Below are 25,617 nucleotides of genomic sequence, written 5' to 3' on the forward strand. Positions count from 1 at the left end.
AGCACACAACACACACGTAATTTATTTAGTACGATACAAATGATCTTCAAACTCAAAACATTCCAAACTTTGTCCATATGTGCTTCACTAGATCTGCCTGCAATGCGTGGTGAACATTTGGATCACGCAACTCGGATCTAGCACGCACATGATTTGCAAAAGTGGGTAACACCTCGGTCGAGTATGGTTGCGGTGTACTAGATCCACTTCCCTCAGATTGCTCAAAATCGCTCCAACGTTGAGCATATGTATCTCGTTCATCCTCAACAATCATATTGTGTAATATGATGCATGACCTCATGATGATACCCAAATCGGCTATGTCCCACAAGCGAGCTGGTTCACGGATGATTTTAAATCGAGCTTGAAGCACTCCAAAAGCACGTTCGATGTCCTTCCTACAGCTCTCCTGTTGTTTTGCAAATAACTTATCGGGTTCACTTTGAGGAAGTCTAATTGATTTGACGAAAGTTGGATAAGAAGGGTAGATACCATCAGCTAGATAGTATGTCATATTATAGGGACGTTGATTCACGAAGAAATTCACCCTTGGAGTCTTTCCCTGTTCCACATCATCAAACACTGGTGACCGGTCTAGAACGTTTATATCGTTCAACGTTCCCGGACATCCAAAAAAGGCATGCCAGATCCATAGATCATGAGATGCAACTGCTTCAAGAATAACTGTGGTGGTTCCCTTATCCCCCCTGGTAAATTGACCTTCCCATGCTTTAGGACAATTTTTCCACTCCCAGTGCATACAGTCAATACTCCCGATCATCCCTGGGAACCCCCGCATTTCACTAACATGTAGTATTTTTTGCAGGTCATCTTCGGTTGGTGCTCTCAAGTACACTTGCTCATACAGTCGTATGATTCCTTTGCAGAATCTAAGTAAGCACTCTAATGCTGTACTACTTCCAATTTTGATGTATTCATCGACCGCATCTGTTGCCACACCATATGCTAACATTCGCATTGCTGTGGTACATTTTGCTAATGGTGATATACCTTCTTTGTTGGTGGCATCAACTCGCTGGGTGAAGTAGTTATCACTACTTGAAAGGTCTCCAACGATTCGAAGGAAAACGTGTTTTTGCATCCGGAACCGACGACGAAACATTGCATCGTCATATGTAGGCTCATTGGCAAAGTAGTCGTCAATGAGTCTTTGGTTAGCTGCTGCATGATCTCTATTTAAATATTTTTTTTTACGAGATCCACTACCTGATCCACTACCTTCCTCTAGTTTTTTTCGACGCTGAATAAATCGGTTGACCATATACGTGTCTTCAGCATCACGTTTTTCGAAGTAGGCTTTCATATCAAAACCAAAAGGATCCATTGATAGTGTTTGGAAGTAGATATTGGAAGTAGATATTGGAATGCAATTTGAGAAAGGAAATAGTTTAAACAATATTCAAGCTGGAAGTAGATATGAATGTTATTCAAGTCCCTATATATATAAGCAAATAGGTGAAGCACGGGGAGTGAAGCAATACCATGGGTTTGTAGCAATACCATGGGCTAGTAAAGTAAAGCAATACCATGGGTTTGTAGCAATACCATCACGATATATATTGGAATGCATAATTAAAGCAATACCATGTGATGTAACACTGACAAAATAGTGAAAAAAGTTTGTGAAATTAAAGCAATACCATGGGCTAGTGAGGAATACCATGGGCTGTGAAATTAAAGTTTGTGAAAAAAGTCACGGGACAAATATTATGCATAATTATTTAAAGCAACATTGAGGACTAGACAACACTGACAATTATTTAAAGCAACATTGAGGACTACACAACACTGACAATTATTTAAAGCAACATTGAGGACTACACAACACTGACAATTATTTAAAGTAAACATTGGGGACTAGACAACACTGACAATTATTTAAAGTAAACATTGGGGACTAGACAACACTGACAATTTTGACCGAATACAAACAAATATTAGTGAATTAATTTCCAAACAGCTCACGCTCCAAGTTTTCCACCATTTTTTTTTCCTGTCATCGAGATGCTCTTGGGAAGTTAACTTTATGTACATGTCCATTTTCTTCAATTTGTTTTTCTCTTGTTGCACTGCGGTGTACTTTTCCATTTTTTCGGTGTACTCTTTAAAGTGTTCCATCTCTTGCACCTTCATTTCTTTGAATTGAACCCACTCCTGTTCCACCTCCTCGAAGCCAGCGTCCTTGCTTTTCTTTTTTCCTTTTCCTTTTTTTTTAGCTGCCTCCCTACCCATTGGACGAGCACTAGATCCTACAGAGTCATCGTGAGATCTCTTAGATCCACTACTTCCTGAGCCAACACTTCCTCCCACTTGACTGCCATAACGAGGTTGATCACGGAGAGCACGCCATTCTTCCTTTAAAGTAAATTGAACATTCTTCCCACCTGCATATATTTCTTGGGCTTTTGCCAAAACATCATCTTCCGACCAACCGCTTGCTTGCTGACGCTTAGCGGTATCATAAGCACCAACCCATTTATTTATTAATTTGCTCATATAATTAAAACGGTTTCGGCATGCAATGACATCGCGTGGAGAATCGAATGAGCAATGGTCATTACAATACTCAGCAATTTTACCCCAATATGATTCACTTGTCTGGTTTCTCCCGACAACACTGCATGTTCCATATTTTATCCACCCACTAATTAACACCAAATTTTGTTCGGTGTTCCATGATGGTTGCTGGTTTCTCTTGCTCTTAGGAGTTGTATCCTCTGGAGTGACTTCATTAGATCTTGTCATTCCACCACGATTTATTTGTGATGAAAATTCGGGATATTCACCAAGACTCTGAGAATTTTCATTCATCATCGGCATATAACCATTATATGGGGGTGTTTGAGATGGATATCCCATCATAGATCTATAATATGGATGAAAGTTGTTTGGAACAGAGGATGGGTGATTGAAATTTGAGGCAAAACCAAAATTAGGCATGTTTTGAGGAGTTTGGTTGAGAAATTGATTTGGGTTTTGAGGATGTTGGTTTGGAAATTGATTTGGGTTTTGAGGATGTTGGTTGGGAAATTGATTTGGGTGTTGATAATTGTTGGGATTTTGGTAGTTAAGTGGGTAATCAGAAGAATTTTGGGTGTTGAATTGATTGTTATTGGGATCCATTTCACTAATCAAAGACTAAAACTTCAAAAGAAATGCTAATAATAAGATTAAGAGAGTGAAAAACTTGATTTTTTTTCTGTGTCCAAATCAAATGATCCAAGTCTCTATTTATAGAGAAAAAAAAATCATGAATTTTGGTAAAAAAAAAAAAAAAAAAAATTATTTCCATCGAAATAATTGAGGACAAAAAATGAAGATAATTAAAATCCAGCCAGCCAATACAAACGCGCCACCTGTCCCTTATCCAACCAAAAGTCTTTCTCTCTCCCACCTCCCTGCAGCTGACGCGCCCTGTCGGCGCGTGTACTGCACGCGCCAATTTTCTCACAATGACAGCGCGCCGCGTGGCTCCCTTGTGCAGAATTCAACTTGTTGAATGAATTAATCACCCAACTCCTCCATGTCACTCTCAACAAGCAATTCTCCAATGGTTCAATAGCTTTCAATAGGCATTCAATAACCCCATTGGGGATGGTCTTAGAAAATATACTACACACTTTCGTTTATTCAAAAAAAAAAAAAATACCAACCCTTTCGTGTTAAAAAAAAAGTAAATTTTAATATTATTATCAATGTTATATTAATATTTTTTCTTGCTCAAAAAAATATTAATATTTTTTCAAGATATTTTTTCAAGAAGCTAAATTTTTTTCAAGAAGCTAAATTAGCATAATCGAACCTGAGACCTCAAGAAGAAGCACACTCATAAGTCTCAAGTCATTACCACCAAATCAATCCAAGTGGATTAATATTGTATCAATATTAATTTTTATAATAAAGAGAATAACTGATTTTTTAATTTTTATCTATACCCTTAAATAAATTTGACTATTAATTTTTTTTTGTTGATAACATTCAAAAACATAGTAATTTATATTATATTTATAATATTGGTAAAATCATTAAGAACTATATTTATTACAAAGATGTATAGATCTTATAATTTGCGGGGGTTTCAAACCTCCTCTTATATTGTTGTGTCAACTTTTTTTTTTGGTGGTGGCCGGGGTTCGAACCTCGGACCTTGCATATTTTATGCATTGTCCATATCAACTGAGCTAAGCTCACGAGGACATATTGTTGTGTCAACTAAATAAATATCTATAATTAATAGTCTTACTATAAAAAAAGCAATTAATTCATAATTATAGCATATGTAAAGAGAAATGATACTTGTAAAATCATTTATGACAGTTTTTTTAGACAATTTTGTATTTGAAATTCACATTATGTTTTCACTCTTTCAATCACTCTCTCTTTTCCTCTTTCTCTTTTCTCTCTATTATTTTTGTCTCAAAAGAACAAGAAAGAAATGGTTATCATAAATGTTGTCTAAAAAATGTTAAACAAATATCATTCTTCTATAGTAAAAGGTTGGAGAGAATTCGTTATTATGAAGTATCTAGATTTCACCTGTATTTGATTTCACATTTAAAGTATCTAGAATTGATTCTCAAAGAGTAAACTTAAATTTTACATTATTGAATGTTTTCAAGAATAATTGATTTTTCCGCTAAAATTGTTTATGATTTATGTCTTTTACATATACACATTTTTAAACATTAACCACGTTACATTCAAGTTCAATCCACTTTTAAATGAAATTAATTTTACAAACTCAATTAATTTAAAATCAATTTTTATTATCCACAACCAAAAACATACACTTTAGGGTGTTTGAAAAGAAGAAAAAAGGTAAATGATATTTGAACATCCATTTAATGAGAATTTTTGTGACAACTTTCTTTCTCATATTCACATTATTTTTTACTTTATCTCTCTATTGCTATGGTTTTTATGTCAATACTACTTTTTCTTTGTAAATTATAGCTGTCAAATAAGTTGTCACCAAATTGATTGTTCAAATAACACTCATCAAGAAAAAAAAAAACATGAAAATTTTGACATGATGAAAAAGGATGAATATACTAAAAAATTCCTTATCTGCATCATAAAGACAGAGCGCCGTATGTTCAGAAAGCAGCGACAACACAATAGAGATAAAGATGAGACAAAGTAAAGTATTGGACCACTCACTCACTATCACTCACTACCTCCTTATTTCCAGCGTACCCCCCACACCCCCTCCCTTACGTACGCTTCCTAAATAAGAGACTTCACCTTTGCCTCCATCAATTCCTAGGATATACCTACCTCTTAACCTTTCCTATGTAACCCATCCATCTAATCTATCACAAAATATTTACATTACTATTTCAAATATACTCACATATAGTAGTATATTATTTGTGTATAAATTCATCCTCTAGCTATCACTTGCTCTCACTTTGTTTTCATCTTCTATATTCTATCTTTTGTTTTTGGTTTGAAAAGTGAACAAGAAATTTAGTAGAATAATGAGGTGCTTCTGCTGCTTTGAGCCACGAGTGGTGTTTGTGCATGGGAAGAGAAAGTTGAGGAGCTTGTTTTGGAGGGTTAGGGCTGATTTTAAGAGGCAAATAATGAAGAACAAGAAGAACAAGAATTTCAACTATGACCCTTTTAGTTATTCACTCAACTTTGATGATGGAAACTTTGGCTTCTTTTGTTGAACAAGTTGCGTTACATTGCACCATTTACATCACAATATGTTATGCTGAAATGAAATGAAAAACTAGCTAGCTACATGGTCACTTTTTATTTTTTATTTTTTTTATAATTTATGGCTTTTGATTATGTAATATGTAGTCTTAATTCCTTGTCATGCTTGTGATGAATGATGATGTATCAAACCAAATTAATGAAGAGAATGATATTTATGTTTTGCTATCTTATTTGTGTTATGTTAAACAAGAATGTCCTCGGTTCTAGCAGTGTTTTGAGATTCTCACATTCTTCCAATGAATGCCATTAATTCTATTGTTTCATTACTATTATTCTTCAGAATGAAGCTTTGGTCAATAGGATAATAATGAATCTACAGTATACACAGAGGAAGTTGCAGCAAACGGTCCGTTCTAGCACATAGCAGAAACAGAAATGCAAGAGAGTCTTGAGATGCGGGAGTAAGTTAAGTCCATTGACACTGACCAGTCATAACCTACTAACCCTAAGAAAATTAACAGCCTTTTCAAGTCAGTATGCTTCAACGGGTATAATGATGTAGCGTTTTTAGCTTCTCATTTGTGATGATGTTTCAATTCAATTGATAATATATGTTTTTTAATTGCAATTTAGAAATCTTTTGGTATACACTAAAAAAATACTGTTGATCTTATAGGTATTAGCCAGGTACTAAAACTGAATTGGAGGTATTTGGATTGGATATTAATATTCATACAAGAGAGTTGCTTTTCTGACAAAGAATACTTCCAATTGACACATGGAAATGGCCTTAATACCCCCAGCGGTAGTTAACAACCGCTGGAAAACACGCCGGTAGTTAACTACCGTTGAGTGCCAGCGGTTGTTAACAACCGCCGAAGTTGAGTGTAGCGGTTGTTAACTGCCGCTACGTGCTTAACATTTTTCCAGGAGCTCATTTCCATCTTCCTTATTTTGTGTTTTTCCTAACCAATTTTAACTTTCATTTTCATCTAAAATTTTTATCAAATAACCAATTGAAAAATCTTCTAAAATTTTCATCTAATAATACATAAACATATTCATCCAATATTTAACAGGAACATGGTTAAATTAAAACGCAAGAAATAATATATAACGAACGAACGTACGTATATGGCATAAAAATAGGAAAATGTACGGAACATGTCATAATAATACATCATGGTCATCATACTCAAAAAATACATAAAAAAATCCTAATACTAATCAGCTCTGCCTAGCCTGCCTCTGCTGCCCCCTGCGCCGCCTGGAAATCTGATAAGTAAGGACAGGCTCAGTAGCACTAACTATCCGCAAGACCTCCTGGACAACCTCCTCTTTGGTCATCTCGCCATGCCTAGCCGCAATATCTCGGGCTATGTGCGCCACATCCCGGACGATCGTCAATGTGTCAGGCATCCCCCTGGCATGCTCCTCCTCAATCAGCTGCTCCACATTCGCCGGCCTGGGAGGGGATCCATCATCAGGTGGGAGAATGCGAGGGTGAGAGACTGTGGCATACCAAGCCATGTAGCCAGGAACATGATGTCATGGTGTCTGACACCCATCTACCCAACCACCTACTAACCATGCAGCAGCGTCCATCAACACAGTAGTCAACATCTGTGTAGGCACCTGAGGGACAGCTGAAGGATGTCTGGGAATGTCCTGCACAAAGGAGGCCAGACCCCTCCACAGGCTCCCAAAACCATCTCAAAGCCTCATCCGGCTTATCAAGCTCCTTCAACCTCTTCCCTGCGTTTACGCACTTATAACCCGCTTGATCATGCCACATCTGAAATTCAAGTTAAATAAGACATTGTCACTATTTTAAATGATTCAAAAACTTACGCTACGTTATATTAATTAATTAAATCACTTACGCTACGTTATATTAATTAATTAAATCACTTACGCTACTTTATATTAATTAATTAAATCACTTATGCTACGTTATATTAATTAATTAAACAACTTACGCTACGTTATATTATTTAATTAAATCACTTACGCTACCTAATATAATTAATTAAAACATTTAAAGAATAAAAAACAATTTAAACACTTACATTATTGTGGTTCACCCAAAGAGGGTTCGCCACGTGTCTCGCGTAGTCGGACAACAATGCCAAGGTCTGAGGTCCTCCAGGAAAGGGAGCCTCTCCAGCAGGATAGGGCGGTATCCGCCGAACACGACCACCTCGTCGTGGCTGACGCTGACGCTCAGGCTCACCCTCGGGAATAACATTTTGTGCCTCCATATAATCTGCCACTACATCCTCTGGCACCCTCTCATCATCTCCCATCTCCTCATCCTGTGCCTCGGCCTCCGGCGGCGGCTGATAAAACATCCTCTCCTCCTCCATCCGATCATATCCAGCAAAACCCTCATCCGCATACCCAGCATAATCATGCACTGGTGTCGGATCAACCACCTGGGAGGAGTCATCCACATGTGCCTGTGAGCCCTCTCCATGTATCATCGGGTCCCTGCGCCTCCGAGTCTTAGGGACATACGGGTCATCAGCCCTCCTTTCTCTCCGAGCACTAGCGGTACTTGCCTCTTTACCTCTCAGCATCCTATCCTCTCTAATAACCCGCTGCTGCTCCTCCGTATCCCTAGCCATATCTGTACAAAACAAATTTTAAAAAACATAATTACGTGGAACAATGGTTCTAATCTAATCTAACTTATGCATTCATCAAACCTAATCTAACGACATTATCACATATGATTATTCTACATTATGATTATCATTATGCCAAATTTATGGAACAATGGTTCTAACCATTACATTATCACACATTAAACTTAAGCATATGAAAAATTAAACTTAGGCACATTATGTCATTCATCATTACGTCATTCATCAAACTTGCCAAAAAAGCAAAAAAAAAAAAAACAAACTTATAAACACCATAACATATATACATTACATAATTTAACATTTTTGCAAAAAAAATTACACAAAAAAACAAGATTCTCTCATTTAGGCATTTCATCAAACACCTTAAGTGCTATTCAAAATACTAACACAATTGGTGTTATTTCAACATCAAATTCAACTACATTGTACCTACATTGTTTCTAAACATCAATTCCAGCATAAACAATCCATCAAAGCAACTAAATCATGCATAATTTGCAATTTTCTAACCCAACCTAAAACTACCTAAAATTAACATTTTGCTCAAAATTATCAAAACTAACACCCTAAACATACTACATTACATGTAAATAAGAAGAAGAGAACTTACTTGTAATCTAATTGAAGAAATTGGGCTCAAATTCGTGCAATTGAAGTTTGGAGAAATTTGGAAGAGAGTTTGATAGTGTTTGTGTTGCTGGAAAATGAAGAAATGAGGGTTCTGGAGTTGATTAATCGCAGAACACAGCGGTTGTTAACTACCGCCAGGGGTATTAAGGTCATTTCCATGTGTCAATTGGAAGTATTCGTTGTCAAAAAAGCAACTCTCTTCATACAAGGTGACAGCTTTTGGAACGATTTTTTTTTGTTGATAAAAAAACAACAGAGAGATCGGAAGAAAGATAGAGTAAGAACACAATGAAAGTATGAGACACAAAATTGGCTGAAAATTGTTCCAAATTAGTTGCATAAATATTATTTTTCATTTGCATAATTGTATTACAATCAACTGAAACCCTAATTATAACAGGTTAATCGAATGAGGTAACTCAAAACCTCAACCTAATCCACCTAAAATATCGGGTTAAATAAGTTGATTATGCTATTCGGATCTGTTCTGTCACCCTAATTGTAATGTTTAATAGGAGGTCAAATGGCTATATCATAGAATTTACCAACTACTTTTCTAGATACGTGATATGACATAAGAGGTGGTTATCGAGAAAGGAAAGAAGATAATCTAATGCAAAAATCAATTAGAAAGACAAAAATGTGGATAGACATGTACTCGCTTCAAAATAAAAATGCGGAGAACACAGGTGAAGTTGACAACCAAACGACAACTGTAACAATACAATTTTTGCTCTTCACAAAGTCCTATGAACAATTTTTTTAGAGAAATGATGTTTGTACAACTATTTTGGTACAACTTTTGTACAACTTTCTCTCTCATACTCGCATTATGTTTTTATTCTCTCTCTTCCTTTTTCTCTCTCCATTGTTTTTGACCAATGAGAAGAGAGAACAACAAAGTTGTCTCAAAGGTTGTACCAAAATGGTTGTCAAAATATCACTAGTCTTTTTTTAAGGGTTAAATATATTTTTGGTCCCTGTAAAATTGGGACCTTTTAAGTTTAATCCTTACTTAATTTTAATAGTTATCTTAGTCCCTAATTTTTTTTCTGCACTCAGTATTAGTCCCTCATCAATTCAAATTTGTTTAATTTATGCTTAAACTCTTGAGTTGTTGAACATTTTTTTGCAGACGTGTTAAGAACATTACTTTTTTTTTTGACAAAATGTTAAGAACATTACTAAAAGCTCCTCTGCAAAAAATTGTCGCAAAATTTGATTTCTACGTCCAGATTTTGTTTATTTTATCTTTAACTTTTGCCGTTTTAAAAAATTCATATTTAATTCGTTTCATGTTAAAAAATTCTAAATTTTAGTAAATGAACCTTTCATAGTGTTATAAACTTGTCTCAAAAAAATTGTTCAAAAATTTAAGAGTTTAAGGATAATTAAACAAACTTTGTTGTAAGAGGGACTAAAATTAGAAGTAATTTTTTTTTGTAGGGACTAAAAATCCTATTAAAATTAAGTAATGATTAAAATTAGAAGTTCCCAATTTTATAGGGATCAAAAACATATTTAACCCTTTTTTTAATAGTCATATGACAAAGATGTTAGCAACTAAGTTCACATAATTGAAAACATATTTTCCTAATAATAGGGTTATGAATGGTGCATTTGACTGATATGGAAGTTAACAACTCAATCGATGAAACAATTTTCAATTGTAACTCAAATGACAAGACAATCATCAACATTAGTGATTTTTTTTACAAGAATAATCTACATTAGTGTTGTTAACCACGATTTTGTATGATGTAAAACATGAGTTAGTTGTCTAAAATATGATAAATACGTTCAAAGTAAGATTCTCAATTATTATAGTCATCAAATAAAATAACACCAAGATCCCGATACGACAGTCATCCCAATCGAAGCCTTGAATCATATAGGTCTAATGAAATTGGGAGAGGATTGCCTCAACTGACACAAGAGTCAAGTTTTTTTTAACACTTGGTTTAGCATGAGAGAGAAAGGTTGAAAAAGATAAAGGTGAAATTAAGGAGGATGATTTGTCCACGCGAAAATTATGAGATGAGACGATCTATTCGCTATAAAATCATGCCTCAATTTCCATTCGCTCTAAGAGCACATGTACAATAACTATTCAAATCACCCAAGCTCTTAATACACGATGATTCAAATAGTCATAGATGCCCAATACAATTTAATGTGTAATGTTGTTTTCTTTTAGAATAAACAATAAATTTACTCTATAAATTTTATAAATATAACAAACTATACATCAATTATATGAAATTTGTCAACTTATAGATGCCCAATACAATTTAATGTGTAATGTTGTCTTCTTTTAGAATAAACAATAAATTTACTCTATAAATTTTATAATTATAACAAACAATATATCAATTATACGAAATTTGTCAATTTATTCTTTCGCATTCTCTCAATCTACTTTTGAAGTACACTCAACTTGAAAAGCGATCAATATAACCGGGGCCGATTCTGGGCAAGTTCAACAGGGCCCTTGGTACATAACCTGAAACTTAGAGGGGAATCAAAATTCAATAAAAAGAAGAAAAAAACGGCACCTGTGGCATAAATCCGTCACTAAATGTCATTTTTCCATAGGTAAAAGTTTGAAGACAACAATTTTGCTGTCAATTATGCATTGTCCACAAAATGCTTATTTGTCTATAGGTAAAAGTCATATTTGAACCATTGCTTATATAATTAACTACAACTTAGTTGTCTATCACTATAAGTGGTGTTAGATTTTTTTTTTTTCAATTCTTTTTAAACATGAAATTGTCAAGGTTATAACGGGGCCTTCAAATTATCGGAGACGACTCTGAACATGACACAAAATTCTCTCAACCAGTAATGCCTCGACATTTTCAATGCTCTCAAATCTGTGGCGGAGCCACATACTAAAGAGGGGTTGCGTATGAATCCCCTCACCTTGTTAAATATACACCAATAATTGTATTTTTTTCACTTTGAACCCCCCACATTTAAAACTTTACACCTTTTGCCCCAACTTGTGACTTATATCGAGAGATATGTGTTCAAAAATATTGATAATGAGTTGATTATTCAAGATTTCAAAACATAAAACTGCACTAATGACAATTGTAGAGTATGTATGTAATTTCTTTAGTAGAATATAAATTGAGTACAGTACATTATTTCTATACATATTATTATAATTTTTAATTAAAATTCAAAAGTTCCAACCCTTAACTTAGAAATCCTGGCTAAGCCACACAGTCTTCAATGGCTACCGGAACACACAATTGAATTGAAGGGTACTATTTGTAACCGTCATTTCTTTACTCTGCAATGGATCCTTCCCGGGACTATAAGTACTCGCTCTTACAACAATGCAAGGTGCACAATCTTTAAACTTTAAACTCACACTCATTGCTTATTTATTACTAATTTGTGCTTGCTGAATATGCACCCTCCGCAAAATAAACACTATTACGAAGCTATAAAGTATACTGTCTGGAGGAAACAAATTTTGGGAGAAATACTCCAATTAAGCATGCTATAAATGACACCCATCTCAAAAAATCGACCTTGCTGACAGATGAATTAAAACGAGGGATAAATTGTCTGGCCTCTATAATTTTGGAGAGCAAAATGTATGATTTGCCAATCTTTTGAGCTGCTTTGACCAATTTTTATAAAATACAAAAACACACAAGAAAACAAAAACCAAAATCAAATTAAACATTTTGTTTTGTTTATCATGTACTATCACATATCATTAGAAAATGCCAACGTAGGGGAGCCTAGTTGGTAAGAAATTGACTCATAACTATGTAATGATCGGAGTTCAACTTTTGTTAAATTTTTTTTGGTGGGTAATTTGTAAGTACTCTCTAAGCCTTCAAGGTTTCTTTAGACAAGCTTTGTACACAAAAAAAAAAGACAACGATTATCGGGACATAAAAACATAGATGTCCCTCTCAACTATGAACTGACTCAAACTTTGGTTTGATGCATTGTGGTGACTAGTTCATTTGCCGCAGAACTAATTATTGAATGGACAAATTAAATAAAACAAGAGAAATGCTAACAAGTGCCCTATAATTTTTCTTAAGGGCACTTGTTAGCACAACCCATAAAATAAACATTGAAAATATTTACATTTTCTTAACACGTCAAATTTTGTTTTAAGATTAACAATTGATTAATTCAAAAAAGACTGTTTCTTTTCCCACCCTATGAGCTTCTCACGCATTCTACGCAGTTTGAATTATAAAATATGAATCGCATAAAAACCTCATAAAACCTCAAAAAACACACGTTGAAATATTTCGGATTTTAGAATCCGAATAAGGCGCGCAAGAAGCTCATACGGTGGGAAAAGTAATGGCAATCAAAAAAGAAGAATAAGGAAAGGCCCAACAGTAAAATGGGAGTATTGGCCCAACAAACTGAGCCCATTTATGAAAAATGGAACAAATCCGCTCGCGCGCGTTTAAATCGAAAAACGCAAAAAAAAAGGAAAAACTTAAAAGGCGCTGTGATTGGCGCTTAAACCAAAACCAAAAAACAAAAACCCCAAAATTATTGAGTTTTTCCCTCCTTCCATTAAATTTCAGATCTCGACTGAACTCATATATATTCCAACACACACTTCGCTATTTCGATCCATTTGAAGAAGAAGATTAAGAAATTAGGGTTAAATCAAAGGGAACACGTTACGAAATGGCAACGAAAAGGGTTGATGCCGTCGATTCTCGTTCCGCTTCAGTTCTCGTTCGTGCCAAAGATGGCAGTGCTTTCGCTAAATGGTTCGTTATTCTCATCTTCTTCTACACCATTTCGTTTATACTCTTTTTCTCAGATTTTTTTTTTTTTTTGTTGAAAATTTTCAGTGATGAGTGTAAGAAAGATGTTCCTGTTGCACTCATTGACATGCACAATTGTAGCCTTGAAGCCAAAATCAAAATGAATCTCGGTAATCATCATTATTACTCATAAACCCTAATTAGTACTAAATATTATCAAAATCTAAATAATCGTGCTTGTTTATTTTCGTATTTGATTTTATTTAATTTGGTTGTTCAGAATCTCATGCTGTTGAGCAAGCTGCTGAAGTGAAGAAACCCGAGAGGTGAAAAATTTCCCCCAATTTTAGTTTGTGATTTTTTGACTCTGGTTTTTATTAGTATTTAGGTTTATTTATTTATTTATTTTTTGAAATATTGTAGGAAGAAGCCAAATTCAAAAGAACCAAATGCAAAAAGGGCTAAAGTTGGGAAAGGGAAAAAGGTTAAGGATCCTAATGCGCCGAAGCGTCCACCAACTGCTTTCTTTGTTTTCATGTAAGGGTTTGGTTTGGTTTGTTTGTTCTGTTTTGTAATGTTTTGGTTCTATAGTTTGAGGGGTTTAGTTGATTGGTTTGATTTGTTTCAGGGATGAGTTTAGAAAGATTTTTAAGGAAGCTAACCCTGATTCAAAGGATGTTAAGAGGGTAATGAAAAATTGTTTAGTTGTATTGTGTTTGACATTGTTTGATTAAGTTATCCAAGGGTTTATTATTGACCATGTTACTTATATTGTGAAAAATAGGTTGGTAAGGAAGCTGGTGAGAAGTGGAGGTCTCTGACTGAGGAAGTAAGTTTGATTATGATGTTTTGTTCTGTTTTGATTTGTTTTGATTTGGTGCGAATATGTTGTTAATGTGATGCTGATATAATGTTATGATATGGTTAAAATTGTTTAGGAGAAGAAGCCTTATTTGGATAAGGTTGTTGAACTGAAGGCAGAATATGAGAAGGCCATGGAATTGTATAATGCTGCTACTGCTGAAAGTGAAGTATGTTTTCCTTTGGGCTTCTAATTTTGTTTCACAATAAGCTGTTGTTTATTTTGCTTTCTTTACTTAAGCTGGTGCTGTATGCATAGGGAGTGAAGCATGTTTTATTTTGGGCTTCTAATTCTGTTTCACAATATGCTGTTGTTTATTTTGCTCTCTTTACTTAAGCTGGTGCTGTATGTATAGGATCAAGAGGGTTCTGATAAGGAAGATAAGGAAGGCCAGTCTGATGACAAGGAAGCTGCTGCTGCAGGAGAGGTGGAGGAGTTAACTGATGAAGAGTAGTGGTGACATTTTGGTGGTTTTCAAACTTGATTACTCTTTTGAAATGACCATTGCCTTAGTCTAAAGTTGTATAGTTTGGAACATGTCTTAGTTATGTTTAGGGAGTTACTGTTTTGATGAGTTTGAAGTTTCTGTGCAATATCTTTTTGCATTGTCCTCTTGGAATATTGTTAATGCCAGTTACATTATTTTCTGCTAGTTAAAGTGTTGTGTTGCCTTCCATATCTTGTGATCATGTATTCTGGTCCAAAAGCATTTACTGGTTTCAGTCTCAGTTTTCTATTTTTTCTTGACACTTTTGAAATTACAGCTTATGAATATCAGCTTCTTTTTTAAAACACAATTTTAGTCAATTCATTTGTCATGAAATCTAATGATAATTTAGCATCAAGTATGCAAAATGTTTATCGAAATATGAACTTTGAGGGATTGTTAACTGAGTATTGAGGCAATCCACTGAAATAAAGTTTCACATATGTGCCAGTGGCCAGTTTGCTGCAGTTCAGTGTGACCATGCATTATACAAAGTATGAATAATCAAACATGGGTGTAGGACTATCTTTACTGCAAATAAATCATGTAAAAATAAAAATGATTACATTATTATTCAAAATAATATTGAATTGTGAATAAATTGAACTAAACAATAAGCATTGTGCTGCTCAAGCTGGAAATGAAAGATATTAATATAGGTGGAGCCTAATCTATCTCGTGTAACAATGGTCATAAGGCATGAAAATATATTATAGTTTAGTCAGCATCTCACTGACCAATTGTCCCTTATTTCTATCCCTTGCATGGCCCCAAAGGTTTGCCACATAAGCACAAGTTGTGGGCATAAGCAACTGGTGGAAAAATGTTGAATGGTCTAGTTTGTGGTATTTCTCCACATAGCCTGTTTGCCCTGAAACTTGCATGCTTTAGATTAGTTATCTGTGATAAGCTACCTGGGATTTGTCCTGTTATTCCATTTATTGATACATCAAGCCACTGCAGTTTCTGCAACTGACCTAGACTCGAAGGGATTTTTCCCAATATGTGATTTCTTGAAATATCCAACCTCTCAAGTTCAATCAAATTTGAAATAGAAACTGGGATTGGACCTGAGATATTGTTGCTTCCCAAGTTTAGCACCTTCAAGCTTGACCCTTCTACAAATTCTGGAATGTGACCGGAAATGAAATTATTTGATACATCAATTACCTCCAAAGAGCTGCTTGTCATATCATTTATGATTGTTGATAGTGAACCGATCAATAGATTTCCATGCAAATCTATTGAAGACAACTCAGATGGCAATTTTATTTTAGAAATGTCAAACCTCAACTGGTTGTTTGAGAGCTTGACCTCTTGCAAACTTGACATATTTGTGAAGAAGTTTGAAATACCATCAACCAGGCAGTTCTCAGATAGGTCTATGGAGCTCAAAGAATCAGGTCTGGTGAATTGTGGAAGATCTCCCTTCAATTTACACCCGGCTAGACGCACGTCTTTAAGTTCCTTGCTTCTGATCCAATCAGGTACACTTCCCAGGCTGAGGTTATTATAAGACAGGTCTATGGACAAAAGGGCAGGAATGCCCTTGATAGGAATTGCTGGTAAGGGACCTGAGAGTCCATTTCTTGATACATTAAGGTTCCAAAGTTTCTGCAATTTTGATATGGATAGTGGAACATTCCCTGTGAGCTGATTGCCACTAAGTTGAAGAGTTGTTAGGGATTTCAGGCCTCCTATCTGATCTGGAATGTATCCTGTGAGCTTGTTATAGCTCAAGGACAAGTCCAAAAGGTTGACAAGGCTGAACAAGGAAATTGGAATTTTTCCTGTTAGTAGGTTATAGGATAGGTCTAGATTAGTCAAATTTTGAAACTCCCCAACAAAATCAGGGATAGACCCTGATAACAAATTGTAACTGAGGTCAAGGTAATTCAAATTTCTAAGGGTTTTGAAACTTAGTGGGATAGGACCTGACAGAAAATTTCTTGCTATATTAATTTGAGCAAGGTTTTTCATATTCCCTATTGTTGGAGGGATCTGTCCTTTCAGATGGTTACCACTCAATGAAATTGTTTGAAGCAAGGACAAACGACCTAAGCTTGGAGGAATGCACCCTCCAAGTGAATTATCATCAAGAACAAGATGTGTGAGGTGGGTTAAATTTGAGAAACTAGAAGGAATTGGTCCTGTAATATGCTTCATCCCACTTATCATCAATACCTCTAAGAAATGCAAATTGCCAAGTGCTGGAGAAAGAGTGCCCTTCATATAAGTGCCACTATCTCTAACATTAGAACTTTGTATCTGCAACACATTAACTCTACCTGTGGATGGATTACATTGAACTCCTTCCCACCCTCCGTCGCAGCAATCTCGGCCTACCCATGTAGATAAAGTATCTGTTGTGTCGCTCAAAATGCTTGCTTTAAAGCTGAGAAGAGAAGCTCTATCTTCTTCTGAACAAATTGGAGGAGTCTCTGGTGATGAAGCACTTTCTGTGAAAAAGTTGCTGAGTAATGAAAATATCAGAACAAGGTGGAAAACCCATGTGAAAAATTGCATTTTGAAAGGTGGGTCTTGATCAATTAAGTTTTTTCTTTGAAGTTGGGATCTGACAAGAGAAACTTTGAGTTAGTAAAAGAAAATCTGACAAAAAAAGAAAGATGAAGTAAATAATTTAGTAAAGAAAAAGTGTAGAAAAAGTACCAATCCGACATTGATTTATTCCAATGTTTCACGTAGACAGCAAGGTAAGATATGATGATGAAGTGTGTGTGTGTGTGTGTTGTCTCAAAATTATAATTCTGTTAGAAATCTCTGCATGCAAGATTGTGATGTATGCAATCTCTTATTTATAGTTACATAGGAAAAACAAAGCTTGTTAGAAATATTATGATGATGATGAAGGGTTGGATTAATTTAAAGAAGTTCACATGGTAAAATTGTGACCGTTTGATGAATCACGAGGATTCTTGGTGTATTCGAACGTTGGAGCGCACTAGATTCAAAATCTGTCAAATGTTATATAAAATTCACCTCCTCTCTATTATTTATACTGTCCACATGTTGCTTGTTTATGAGTAAAAAGGACTAGTATCATATTTTCTTGTCTGCCTTGTAGAATCTTTACACATAGTTTTCATTCATTGTTACTTTTTAAGGTTGAATTAACCTTTACGACATTGTAATATATCCTAATATTTTTACTGCCTAGCTAGTTAATTAGAGATTACTGTATTCTTTACTTCGAGTTATGTTTTTCTTTCTTTCCATTTCTTGGAGGTTTATATTTAATTGTGAAAATTATGTCGGCGGTTTTTTAAGTTTGACTTTTGAATTAGTTGTTTAAGTTTATTATCTTGGAGTTGGTTCTTTATGTTACTTCTCTTTGCATCGTTAATCTTTTAGTTATGTTCTTACTGCTTTGTTATATGCTTTGTTAAGTTCCGTGAATGTGTAAATCACAATTTTTGCTCTACAACTAGAGATAAACGACTTGCTGTTTTGAATTCATAAATTCAAAGCTCTTTAATGAAGATATTTTCACAAAAAATTTAATATTGTGTTTATAAGGTTTTTGGATTTGTTAATTTAAATTTAACGAAGTGACGAGAGAAAGAAAATGGACAAATTAGACATGTCTATTGGAGTGATCTCAATATTAAAATGGCATGTTTATTTATTTTTAACAAAACATGTTTAAAAGCTACCGCACAAAAGATCAATTTGGAAAAGAAAATACTTCAATGATCAATCGAAAAAATAATGTCGAACTTGAAAGATCACATACATACTTTTCCCTTTAACTTATACATAGTTATAGAAGAAATTATCAATTTTAGCAAGAGAAAGGTTAAAGAAAGAAGTATTTTGGAAATATCTTTGAAGGCAAGAAGAGAGAAATAGGTAAAAAGTAAAAACCAAGTAAAGTGGAATGGCCCATGGTAAACCAATTGGAAGGACAATACATTAGATGTTTGGTAGGTTTCCACTTTTTCCATGTACATATACTTATAAATTATTAATACTACATTTAAATATGGAAAAATAAGTTGCCCCACAATTATGAAATTGTTAAATAATTTTCATTTTGTTTTCTATTTTTTTAATCGTTTTTTTTCTAAAGATATTTTTTTAATGGTTTTGATTTCTAATTCTAAGACAAGTCTATAAAAGTATAAATCAAATAAAGTGACACTTTTATAACTATTATTTAATAAAAATGGAAAAATACATTTTTTTTTTCAAACCAAACCCGATTAGAAAATGTAAAAGCTTGATAAATTCAAATTTTTAGGACGTTTTACATTTTTATTGAAAATGACATGTACGAATATTATGCCGATGTTCGAATTCTAGACTACCCATTTCTCCGCATTTAAATCATGAGCTCAAACCATTACACTACTTAAAAAAAATAAAAAATAATGTATACAAATAAGTTCATTCTTTTTACATTTATAACATTAAAATAGGAATGATTTCTTCTAATAATACTTTTTTTTGAAAGGAGTTACTTCTACTATACAGTAGTTCTAGATTTCTAAACACACACGTTGAAACTTTTAAATAACCTAAGAATTATTATAAAAGTGAGAAACTTAAACTTAAAGGGTGGCACTTTGGTGCCATTAATGGCACCATGCCATTAGATCTCCACCACACATCACACACACATCCACAATGTTTGGGTGCCATCAATGGCCAGGATGTAATGGCACGGTGCCATTAATGGCACCCAAGTATTTCCCAGAAAAAAATCACTATTTTGTATCAAAAAGAAAAAGAAAAAAAATCACCACCATCACGATTTGAGATAGATAAATAAAGCATATTGTTAAGTAGCTATCCTACAGTGACATCAATATCAGATTTAGTGTAAATACTCAGTTTTGGTGCATGATAGCAATAAGTCTAGCAAGGTATAGTAACAACTCGATTGGCAAGTAGGGTCATTTTATTTGGATAGAAACAAACAGTACATTAATAATAACAATAATCACTTGTTCAAGTCAAAATAACAATAATCACGTATTGCTGATTTTGCTTTTCCAACATGAATTGAAAGGGAAGTTTTTTGCAGTATAAGTAACGGTTCTAGGCGGCTTATGTAATATGACAACTGTAAGCAGCAGTGATTATTGAAACCATATTAGTCCATTTTCATTAGGTGTGAGTGTCACATCAAAAGGAATTATCCACATTATTTTGTATATTCATTTTTCAATAATAAATAAAATAACATAAAAAATCAAATGATTAGACTTAAGTGGTCAATAAACTCTACTAAAAGCCAGATCGTTAAAGAGAATCCAAATTTCATTTTTTAGTGGAACAATTCTTGATCCGACTATATTTTTTTTACGACCGAACTTCTAACTATCACCTCGAAATCGGATGGTTAAAAAAGAAACATAAAAACAATTATCACAGTTTGTTTTTCTGAAAGCATGATGAATATTAACTTTTCCTTCTCAGTAAGTATGCTTAGCTTGCTAATCACTTCCTTTACAGCAGTGTAATTCTTTGTTGGCTTATCATTTAAGAATAATTAAAAATGGGCCCCCTTTATACTTGATTCGAGAACGATGCTTATACATTGTCCATTTAATCTGGAATTTGTCATGCATTGACTTCTATTTTTTGGGGCAAAAGTTATATGCTTAATTTTGATTTAACATTTTTCTCCAAACTATCTAAAATATGTAATGAATTTACATAAGGTTTTATTATATACTGCAAATGGAAATCATAGAAAAATAAATTGAGAGTGCAGAGAATTTAAGCCAAACCATTTGAATTTAACTTGATTATTTGCTAAATTAAATTATAACTACAACAATTGTTAGAAAAAAATTATAACTACAAGTTTACTAAAAACAAAACTACAACAAATCTTGTAAAAATAACAATACTAACAACAATTAACATCCCCTTAGATGAGATGACGCGAGTCTCTTATACGTTAAAACTCTTACGAGAGTTTGCCGTCCATTTGAGTTTCACAAGACTCGATAAATTAGTCTTTGCAGTTGCGTGCGGAGATACCTATTTATGCAAAAAAAAAAAGAACAAGAATAAATTATTATTTTATTTGTATTTAATTTTTTAAAATTGAATTCATAGGCGTGTTTGCTTGGTGATACTTTAGCCGTTATTTGTGTTTTTTGGACAAGAACCGTTGTTCGCTCTCGAGTGTAATTTTCCTTTTTGTCTTTCTTGTCGATCAAAAAGAATAAACAACTATCATAGAAAAATGAATATCTTTTTATTCATAAGTATTCATCCTCATGGTTCCTTATATAAACAATTGTGTTCTATTTCAAACTACTCACATTGTCAGCTTCATCTAGATGTAATTTAATGTACAGAAAGAAAGTAACGATAACTTAACCCTGCACATGCCGCAGTTACACAGTTCAATTAATCACATTAAAAATTGGACAACTACTAATTTTGGAAGTTATTTTTTGAAATGTAAGTCATCCAATCTTTTTGTATATTGATGTGACATCTTGTTAACCACGTTAAAAATTATGATTAATTGATTTAAATAGTTGATTAATTAAAATCATAGTAAAAAATTATGATTAATTCAATTCATCAATATAGCCACAAATTTTAACTTGAATTGAAATAATCATTTACTTAACTGAATTAACCATATTTTTGTATGTGATTAACCAGATGACACAAATGTTTATAAAACCTTTTTGAAAATACAATAGCCACCACGATACAATTTAAAAATAAATTTTGTTATTCTATACTTGATTTAGTAAGTCTCTTTTAACTTTTTAGGTAACTCACTCATATTACTAAACAAAGTTAGGTAAATTTTCAACAATGAAAAAAACATCGAAAAACATCATGTTTAAATTTTTTACATTGAATAGGATATGATCGAAAGTAAGAACGTACATCATGGAATATATATAATAAAGTTGGATCAATAAAAATATGATCCAAACTCTTGACCTAAATCTAATTGGAAGTCAAACCGTGTGGTAAAATCAGGACCCAATTTGCAACAAAGAAGAAAAAGTTATTAATTTTCTAAAAAAAGAAAAAAATTTAACGTGAGGAATTTGGGTCCCCAGTGAGAAGAAATTGAAGTAGTGGGGGCAGCTATTTGAAATTGAAAAGAAAAGTCCTAAACATACTATTTCGGTTAATGACTCCTTAATCACAAAATTAAATTGTCTTATTACCAGTCTAATCACATATTATCATAAATCCAAACAATCAATTTCAACTTGTACCAGTTGGTGTCCCACTGGCCAATAAGAGAGTAGTGTTTGGTGAATAAATAGTGAACTCATGGGCCATGCATATAGTGACGGTCCAATGGCCATATTTGGAATAGCATTAATAATTTTTGTTATGTACTATACGGAGTAGTATTGTAATTATTAAAATTTAAAAAATTATACTCCCTCCGTTTCAAAATGAGTGTCGCTTTAGCCAAAAAAATTTGTTTCAAAATGAATGTCACTTTACATTTCTAATACAACTTTAATTTTTTTCTTCCAACTTTACCCTCAATAAATACTCCAACTTTCCTGTCACACAATTTTCAATGCAACTTTGATTTTGTCTTTTTCTTATAAAGTAAGGGCAGTTTAGTAAAAGTGTTATATCCAATGATTATTTCATTCTATTTCTTAATCTGTGTGCCAAAGCCTAAAGCGACACTCATTTTGAAACGGAGGGAGTACTTAAATATTCAAATAAAAGAGAAAGAAATTGAAATCCAGTTAGTTTTAAAAACACAGGAAAATTAAAGAATGAAGTATGATAAATTGGATCACTATAGTCTCTTCACGCTTGATATTAATTACTAGAAGTTTTTCTTGTGATATTGTAGCGCAACAGGTAATAAGAGAACCCCTCCAAAAAAAAAAAGCAATATCAATAGAAATTTGAAATATAAGATGTTACTTTTGAAATTGGAAATATAAGATGTTACTTTTGATCAAGTAATAATTACACAACTCTTTCATAAAAATTTACTTTGTTTCGGATACTTAACCAATGCCCTTAGAATACTAGTTAACATTCTCCATGGAAATTTTATGCATTCATATGATAAAACCTTGATTATGCTAAAGATACTTTTGTGGTTCATTATTTTTATGCTTTATACATCAAACAATTTTATTTTTTGATGGGTATCTTTGCATCCAACAAGAGAGGATTGTTTTGTTCTTAACGTGGACAGAAACTACCTTGGTGACGGTAGAGCTGGAGCTGATGGTTTAATTAGAAGAGGGGATGATAGTTGGATAACTGGGTTCAACGGTTTTCTGGGTATTGCCAATAATACCTATGCGGAACTTATGGCATTGTTTCTTGGTCTGAAGCTTGCTAATAATATGGGTTGCAATCAAGTTTGTTGCTATTCAGACTCAAAAACTATTATTGATATTGTTACTAAGCCAGTTAACAAGTACCATCGATATGCTTCTGTCATTGCTTGTGTTCAGGAGACATTGAGAATGGATTGAGAGGAATAGTTATGCCACTTTCTCAGAGAAAGGAATGCTAGTGCATATTTTTTTTTTGGCTAAACTGAGTGTTGCCAACGATGACAAGTTCGAAATTTGCGACTCCCCACCGGAAGCCTTGAATTCTTTTCTATTAAGTGACTCCTTGAGGGTTCTTTATCCTCGGGGCTAATTTTTTTTAAGCACATGTACAAATAAAAAAAAACCCGATACCACTAGTTCATCGAATGGAACATCTATACTAATGTGCACTAAGAATACAAATTAATGAGCTAAAAAAGGACTTTAAAAAAGAAATTTTCTATTGAAAATATAAATATTTAAATTTATAAGATACTAAATACATGATTTTTTTTCATGGTGATTTGGAATTCTATGCTATTGTTTCTAGTATTATTTATCGGTTATCTTTACATTCCAACTTCGAGGTGAATTTTGTTAGGAGATAAGCGAACATGGTCGCTCATACTTTATCTAGGGGGCCTATTCTTGGGCTAGTCACTGTAATTTTTATTCTCATCATTCTTGTATTAAACACTGATTGATTAATGATAATAGTTAACGTTTTTTTTTTTTTTGAGAGGTGATAATAGTTAACGTTGATTTGATAAAATAAAAATACATGATTTCTAAGATTCTATTTTTACAATTGATTTCTTAATTTTCTATTTAACACTTTACTACTTTAGACTATTCCCTCCAGTTTTAATTATAAACAATTTTTTATTTTTTTGATTTGTTGAATAAATAATATATATATATATATATATATATATATATATATATATATATATATATATATATATATATATATATAACATATACCATATACATCATTTATTTAATACATCTAAAAAGTGAAAATTTATTTATAATTAAGATCAAACGGGAGTAAATAGGAAACAAAATTGCTAGCGTGAACCCTGCCATAAAATTGGGTCAAAATATTACCGACTTGCTTTTCTTCCTTCTTTTAAATGGTAAAGTTTGAAATTGAAGTCATGATTTACGACTTAATTATATCCCACTTGGGTCATGAGATTGGCTAAAAGGCAGTGTGCTTTCAACAAGTTAGTGGATATCTGAACTGTGTATGCGCTGTACTCTCTACTTATCTGTTTGTGCTTCACGTAGGACAACGATTTATGTTTTTTTGTTATTAATAAACTATCAATTTTCGCACATAATTGTAGAGACCAATTTTTCGAACATGATGAATTCATATTGGCTGCAAAATTCATCTCCACCAATTTTAATATTGTTGTATTTCCATACCTCAAATTCAAATGGAAGAGTCGAAAACACTAATTACCTCGAAAGAGATTTGTACCATCTCATTAAAATGTTTTCAGGTGGACAATGTTTTTCTATTTATTAATGAACTATCAATTGCCAAATTCATCTTTGACAATTTTATCATTGCTTCATTTCTATGATTCAAATTCGAACTCAAGATTTGAGATCACTAAATACGGCAAAAAGAAATTTTTATCATCTTATCAAAACGTTATTAGGTTGACAATGATGATAAATGTTAGTTTTTTTTTTTTTTTTTGACAAAAATGATAAATGCTAGTTGTTTTTATTTATTTGGAATTGAAAAATGGTTTGTCCATAAGTGATTCAAAATTGATGGGTGTATGGACTTAGATTGCGCTGATTGCGCCATCAACAACATTGGTCCATGTGGGGTGATTGTTGTTTGTTATTAAACTGAAATTTGGATTTTCCAAACTGAATAAAAGTCTTTTAGGGCAATGGTCCCAAATTTCTTAAAAGCTAGTGACATTATAGTCCAAACCTGTGTTTGATATTAAGGGGTCCTACGTAACATTTGCTATTTCACTAATTTACAATGTTGACGCATACAAATCTTTTCTAGGAAAGACAGTGAGACTAGTTGCAGGTAGGAAACATTGTAATGTTTCTTAAAAAATAGAATGCCAAACGTGTTTCAATTTCAAATCTTTACTCTATCTATGAACACCATGATGCTGTTGGTGTAGAGTGTAGACTATTCCCGTGAGGTTTGTGTGTTTTTATTTATTTCAATCTCTGGCTCCCA

The 25,617-nt window shown here is 33.3% G+C and overlaps 3 protein-coding genes and 1 pseudogene across 3 annotated transcripts; 1 reads left to right on the top strand and 3 right to left on the bottom strand.

Annotated features, from left to right (window-relative positions):
- Positions 1-3,564, bottom strand: LOC146959321 (uncharacterized; annotated as a pseudogene).
- Positions 3,565-6,929: 3,365 nt separating this feature from the next.
- Positions 6,930-8,315, bottom strand: LOC146959322 (uncharacterized). The gene is made up of 2 exons (XM_085753505.1): positions 7,758-8,315; positions 6,930-7,483 (listed from the first exon to the last, which is right to left on the bottom strand). The coding sequence occupies exons 1-2, from the start codon at positions 8,313-8,315 to the stop codon at positions 7,172-7,174; spliced, it is 870 nt and encodes a 289-aa protein (XP_085609631.1). The 3' UTR covers positions 6,930-7,171.
- A 5,108-nt stretch (positions 8,316-13,423) lies between these two features.
- Positions 13,424-15,270, top strand: HMGB6 (high-mobility group box 6). Its single transcript, XM_085740880.1, has 8 exons — positions 13,424-13,735; positions 13,820-13,902; positions 14,013-14,058; positions 14,156-14,269; positions 14,361-14,418; positions 14,517-14,561; positions 14,671-14,763; positions 14,950-15,270. The coding sequence occupies exons 1-8, from the start codon at positions 13,650-13,652 to the stop codon at positions 15,046-15,048; spliced, it is 624 nt and encodes a 207-aa protein (XP_085597006.1). The 5' UTR covers positions 13,424-13,649; the 3' UTR covers positions 15,049-15,270.
- A 358-nt stretch (positions 15,271-15,628) lies between these two features.
- LOC146959324 (Leucine-rich repeat (LRR) family protein) lies at positions 15,629-17,868 on the bottom strand. The gene is made up of 2 exons (XM_085740879.1): positions 17,752-17,868; positions 15,629-17,656 (listed from the first exon to the last, which is right to left on the bottom strand). Exon 2 carries the CDS (start codon positions 17,605-17,607, stop codon positions 15,835-15,837), a length of 1,773 nt encoding a protein of 590 aa, XP_085597005.1. The 5' UTR covers positions 17,608-17,656; positions 17,752-17,868; the 3' UTR covers positions 15,629-15,834.
- Positions 17,869-25,617: the final 7,749 nt, after the last annotated feature.

The sequence above is a fragment of the Medicago sativa genome, chromosome 1 (assembly GCF_051527215.1).
Source record: "Medicago sativa cultivar Bolivia chromosome 1, Bolivia_mono, whole genome shotgun sequence".
Classification (NCBI taxonomy): domain Eukaryota; kingdom Viridiplantae; phylum Streptophyta; class Magnoliopsida; order Fabales; family Fabaceae; genus Medicago; species Medicago sativa.